The 5868-nt window shown below is 55.2% G+C and overlaps 1 protein-coding gene and 1 long non-coding RNA gene across 2 annotated transcripts in view; one reads left to right on the top strand and one right to left on the bottom strand.

Moving 5' to 3' along the window:
- The window catches only part of LOC113207825 (homeobox protein engrailed-2-like), a 14205-nt gene extending 8759 nt beyond the window's left edge, over nt 1-5446 (top strand). Inside the window, exon 2 of the mRNA XM_026424544.2 lies at nt 4222-5446. Coding sequence (XP_026280329.1) covers nt 4222-4598 — 377 coding nt within the window. The 3' untranslated portion in view covers nt 4599-5446. The remainder of the gene's footprint in view (nt 1-4221) is intronic.
- LOC127751462 (uncharacterized) overlaps nt 5339-5868 on the bottom strand; it is an 11145-nt gene continuing 10615 nt past the window's right edge. Inside the window, exon 2 of the long non-coding RNA XR_008012132.1 lies at nt 5339-5855. This is a non-coding gene — a long non-coding RNA (uncharacterized LOC127751462). The remainder of the gene's footprint in view (nt 5856-5868) is intronic.

Raw genomic sequence — 5868 nt, 5'->3', positions numbered from 1 at the left:
GAAGGGGTGGTTAAGGGAAGAGGGGGGGGGGAGCATTCAAATTAGCTAACACCGTGGAAACTTGCCGGGCTATTCGTGACTCTGAATTATAATCCATCTCGTTATGCTTCTTGCTCTCTGATTGCTCTAATTCTCGACCTACGAGAAACGGGAGACAGAGGGGCATGGGGCGGGGGTAGGGAGATAAAGAGAGAGCCTTGCTGCGCCCTTGGGGATGGGTGGGGTTGAGCGAGCTGGAAGGGGTGTGCCCGCAGTATTCAACGTAATACGTCATCTGTCTCCCTCTCTCTCTCTCTCTCTTCACTCTCTCGCGCGCGCTTCCCCCTATCTGCCTCGGCTTTTATAGCACTTAATGCACACATTTGTTTGTGGGTGCTCCTCTGCTGCAGCGAGCACCATCGTGCATAGGGACCAATTTTCTCATCATTGTTTTCACGTCCTCCAGCGCCCCTCCCCTCCCTCCTCCACCTCCCTTTCTCCACCAGTGCTCTGCATAAAACAAGCGAGGGGATTGCCGGTTGCCTACCCGCCTGGCTCTACTTGTAACAACGGTGTGGCGTGGCGTAGTGAGGCGTGGAGGGGGGGGGGCGAACAAATAAATAAAGCACCATTTTAACGAGCGGGTGGCCCCTGCAGGGGCAGTGGACCGAGCAGGCTAATGGAGCTGCCTACCTCTTTTGTCGCCGGCCCGTTTGCGTGGCGCGGCGTGGGCGCGGACACGACCCATGGCCCCTCTCGTCCTGCCCTCGCGTGCTGCTCGCCATGATCGCGGGATGAAAAATTCAGCGAGCGCGGTGATCCTTGGTGACCGCGCGACCCGGCGATTTGTACCTGAAACATTGATGGGGAATTATGATGGGGAAAGGGTGGATATGGATACCGACCGTGGCAGGGCGTGACGTGGCGAGCGCTATTACCCTCTCTCTCTCTCTCTCTCTCTCTGCGCGCGCGAACGCCTCGGAGTGAAACATGACCTTTGTGTGGATCACTCCGTCGACCGTGCGCGCCGATTATAATGTGAGTGGCAGCATTCTCTCGCTCGCTCGCTCTCTCTCTCTCTCTCTCTCTCTCTCTCTCTCTCTGCCGCCATCATCATCATGCCCCGGGTAATTAACTCTCCATTAATATGCGGAGAGGACATCACGATGCGGGCAACGCCTCTGTGACAATAACGACTCGAGTTCCTCCCCCCCTCCCTTTCCACCACCCACCACCACGCCACGCGACTATCTGGCCAATCAAAATCAATCTCGCATCATGTCGCGGTTGTCATATCGCTCGCTAGAGCGCTCTGCATGACCGCGCGGCAGGGCGGGCTGTGATGATCAAAGCTGAAAAAAGTCCCTTTCATCTGGGGCAGCATTCGATCTCGCGACCTACGTGCCCGGAGGTGATTCTGATCCCCCCAGGCCAGGTAAAATCGCCGCGTCTCCTCTATTCTTCTCTCTCTTTCCCTCTCCCTCTCTCTCAACTCGTTCATTAGCGCGCCCGCCGTGGGAGCGAGCGAGACAGCTGCAAAGGGGTTGCCCCTCGGGCCGTCCGGTCCGGGCGATATGTGGCAATAAATAATGGGGAGGGAGATAATCTTTTGTTGTGATGTGCGGTGTGTTTACACGCGGCTACTGTGTGTGTGTGTGTGCGTGCGCGTGAGGGGATGGTATTGCTCTATCCCCCGCCACCCCCACCCCCCGCGCAGCCTGCCATGTTCGCATACATACCGGCCACGCCTCCCCCGTGTGAGTGGGGGGCATTGTGTAATTACAAACATGGCGCAAACGAGTGTCCAGCCATAACGAACCGAGCCGACAACTTTGCAGTGGGCTTTACTTTTTATTTTCTGGAAATAAAAACATTCATGATGAAAAATAAATTAACACGTTAGTTTAAAGTTTCAATGTACGTTCTCTTATTCACTATGTTATTATTTTTCTGATTCGTCGTCTTCTTCTACCAAAACTACTACTCTTTCTTTTATTTTCTTTGATAACCATAGTCGATTTCAATTCATGTGAGCGTGGGCCCTTTGCTTCTACCTGCGGCCACTCTTCTTCAACGTCTCGGAACACAAATAAAAGTACCACATGTCACCGCATTGCGTAGCTTGCCGACAAGGTCCTCTCTTCGGGTCGCGTCACCACTACCACTCGGACGCACGCGAGCACCTCGGACAACCCGCGCCTGCCCGACTCCCGCGCGATAGAGATTCCCAGATCGTTTTGGGGGGACGAAGGGTGACGTCGCAGCGGGTGGACGACCCTTTATCTGTTTGAATGTGAACCCACGCGCGGTTCAAAGACGAAAGGCAGAGGGACGTCTGGCGGCGGCCCCCCGCGCGACGTAAAGCTCTGCTGTCGCCCCCGCGATAGAGTCGGCCCCGCCCCGCAGCGCGTGCCGCCGCCGCGCCCCCCTCCCCCTCTCCCCCCGCTCCTCTCCCCCAGAGCCCCGCGAGCCATGCCCGGTCACGATCGGGCGGCGGGTTCGTAATGGACACCCAAACGGGCGACGTAGGCAAATTATTATCATTGTTTGTTTGCCTTCAACCGTTAAAGCGGAAGCGCGCGTCGTTTCCTTCCCGTTTGTTTGTTTGTTTGTTGGGCGATATTGGGGGTGATTTGCGCGGCTCACACGCGTCCTGGAATGAATGAGTCGAGTGTGTTTGTGTGTGTTTGTGTGTGTGTGTGTGTGTGTGGATACCGTGGGTGGTCGCAGAGAGTACGTGTTAAGAAATGACAAGGACTGCCCCGCTCTGAGGCATGCCGACGGCCGCCCTCCAGACTTTACCCGCGGGGCCGAGGAATTCCTCTTTCTCTTTCTCTCTCTCTCTCTCTCTACCATCTCCAGGCCTCTCATTCACTCCGTCTCTCTTTCTCTCTGACGCAAAAACGCATTCCTGAAATGCACTTCTATACAAGGCGATCCCATGTCGAGGGAGAGAGAATCTGCTGCTGCAGGAGCCAGAGGTTATTGGGCGGCTTATCGCGTCCACGCCGCCCCCGCACCACCCCGCCCTTGGGCCGAGGGGAGGCTGCGCTATCAATGAACACGACCGCAACAAGTACATGTTGTGCCGCGCACCCCTCCGCGGAGGGTGGCGCCGAGTGTCGCCAAGTGTTATTGAATACGAGCTAAGCGGGGCGTTTACGCCTCGGTTTAGGCGGCACCGGGGCGTGGCGGAGCGTGGCGGAGCGTGGCAGAGCGTGGTTGACCGTGGGGGTGGCGGGGCGTAGCGGTGCGGAGCGTGGCATGCGGCGAGCTGACCTGCAGCTGGCCGAGCTACATGCAGCCTGTAAGGCGCGCATATGCAGCTCTGCCTATCATGACCGGCCCATTAGTACGACAGCCCCCTCCCCTCTCTCTCTCTGACCCCCAGGGGGGCTGGGGCGGGGCCAGTGAGAGCGACTGCGACGCCCAATAATAATAATAACGCAATCGCAGCCCGGCGGCCATTATTCGTGATTTGTGCAGCATTGGAGCTCGCGCTACGCTGCGCTGCTCGGCGCTGCTGCTGCCGGCTGAATGGGGCTATGATTATGTTATGGTTTGTTTTGTGGCCCCGCGCCTCGGCCATTGGACAATGTGTTCTGATTGACTGGTGTGTGCTTACCCGCCGCCGGGCCGGGCGCGGCCGTGCGGAGCAGGGCGGGGGGTGTTCTAGCCAGGGGGTGGTGGGGGGTTTATGGCTTCTAACAAGCGCGCGGTGGCGGCCTGGCGCGGCCCGGCGGCGCGGCGGCTGGGCGGGGCGGCGTGGAAGTCGTTTGACGGTCCCAGATATACAAATGAGGCGGGCGGGGCGCGGGAGCTGCGGGGGGCCGGGCCGGCTGCGCTAAGTGTGCGAGCGGCCGCCACGCCACGCCGCGCCACGCCACGCCGCGACAAACATTAGGCCAAGAAGGTTATGCGGGCGCTGCCTACCGCCCGCCGGCTCCGCCCGCCGCCGCCGCCGCGCATGAGTCGCTCATGGGAATCGAACCTGCTGCCGGGGGAGTCATTTTCGGCCCGAACACCATGCACGGGTGGGGCATTACCAGGGGGCTGTAAAATTTTATAGGCTTCGTGTGTGTGTGTGTGTGTGTTTGTGTGTACGTGTGTGTGCTGAAAGGGTCGAGGAGCAGCACACTCGACATTAGCAGTGTACTATTGCATTTTGAAAAAAAGGACCAGCATTTGTGAAAAGTTTTTGAACCAGGATTGCTAATTGTTGTTCGTTTGTTCTGTGTGCAGGTCCCCGGTCGCGGAGGATGAAGCGCAAGGAGAAGCCCACCCCGGAGGAGAAGAGGCCGCGGACGGCGTTCAGCGGCGAGCAGTTGGCGAGACTGCGGCACGAGTTCGCAGAGAACCGCTACCTGACCGAGCGGCGGCGCACCGAGCTGGCGCGCGAGCTGGGCCTCAACGAGGCGCAGATCAAGATCTGGTTCCAGAACAAGCGGGCCAAGATCAAGAAGGCGACGGGCTCGAAGAACCCGCTGGCGCTGCAGCTCATGGCGCAGGGCCTGTACAACCACACCACCGTCCCCATCGACGAGGAAGAGGAGGAGGCGCAGAACGCCATGATCCTGGCGGCCCAGCAGCGGCAACAGCAGCAGCAGCAGGCCATGTAGTGCGTCGAGGAGGATAAGGACGATCTGTGAGCTCGCCTGAGAAGTGACCTCCCACATGAGTGTGACGCCTGGTGCCACAAGAGGTTCGACTGGCCAAGCAACCTCTTCTTTGTTTTTGTTGTTGCTATGAGGTTGTGAGGATATATTTGCCGCCATTCGTGGGACCTTGTCATCAACCAGTTGCATGCTCATGTATAGAAACAAGGCTGATCTTTTTCTTTCTAATTTAAGTGTCCATTGCGGTTAATTATAGAATGTGTTGTAGTTTGTTAAATTTTAATGGTATGAAGTACTTTTGTGTAGCGTCTGTGTGATCAATGAGCGTACGCGCTGTGTTTTCTATGCAACAGGATGGAGTGTTGGAGTAGTGTCCTGTGTTTTACCAAAGATAAATGTTATTTAGTATTTATATGAAAATTATCTGACACGTTGTGGCTTTAATACTGTAAGATCGTTTATTGACGTGCCAAACTTAATTTATTACTGACTGCTGAGCGTACATTTCGTAATTGTGTGATATCTTTGATTCTACATAAATATAAATATATATAAATATTACTGAGGAAGGAAATATAATTAACTTTATTCGAGTTATCTGTGTATACATAAGAATAGATGAACTGCCTATCTATTAGGAGAAAACCTTGTAAAATGCTACAATATTTAGAAAAGCAAAACCAAATGTACAGTGTACCAGAAAAGTGACAAACTTGAAAAGGGTTTACGATAAAAAGAGGGAATAATTGTGTGTAAATTTTCCAAACCTTTTTTATATTTGTTGGGAAGACATCGGATTGTACAAAGTCCAGTGACATCAATAATAATAAAACCTTCATAATTACATGTTACATTACTCTGTGCTTTGTTCAGTTCTAAAACCGCTCACTCTTGTAACCCACACAACTTGGTCAGGCAAAACGGCAACGGCTGAAAAAGAAATCCCGTGGATGCCAAACAATCACCGATCTCTTTGTGAATGCCTCAAGTACCACGCGTTCGAATGGCTTTAATCGTTACGAGGCGGGTGCGCCGCGGCAGCCGTCCTCAAAGCCAACATAACGGTGCAAAACAGTAACGCACTCACTCGGCACACCGGCTCAAAGGCTGTGGATCGAATGTCACATCATAACGCGGCTCACTTGGGGCTCGTTAACCGCCCACTAAACACCCCGCCCCGCGCCGCTACGCCTCGCCACGCCACGCCTCGTCACGGCCCCACGGGAGTAGTTAGGCCTGCCGCCAGTTCGACCAGTTGTTCTGCAAAAAAATT

The sequence above is a fragment of the Frankliniella occidentalis genome, unplaced genomic scaffold, assembly GCF_000697945.3.
Source record: "Frankliniella occidentalis isolate FOCC.00 unplaced genomic scaffold, Focc_3.1 Scaffold8, whole genome shotgun sequence".
Taxonomy (NCBI): domain Eukaryota; kingdom Metazoa; phylum Arthropoda; class Insecta; order Thysanoptera; family Thripidae; genus Frankliniella; species Frankliniella occidentalis.
This window is presented reverse-complemented; position numbering and strand designations above follow the sequence as displayed.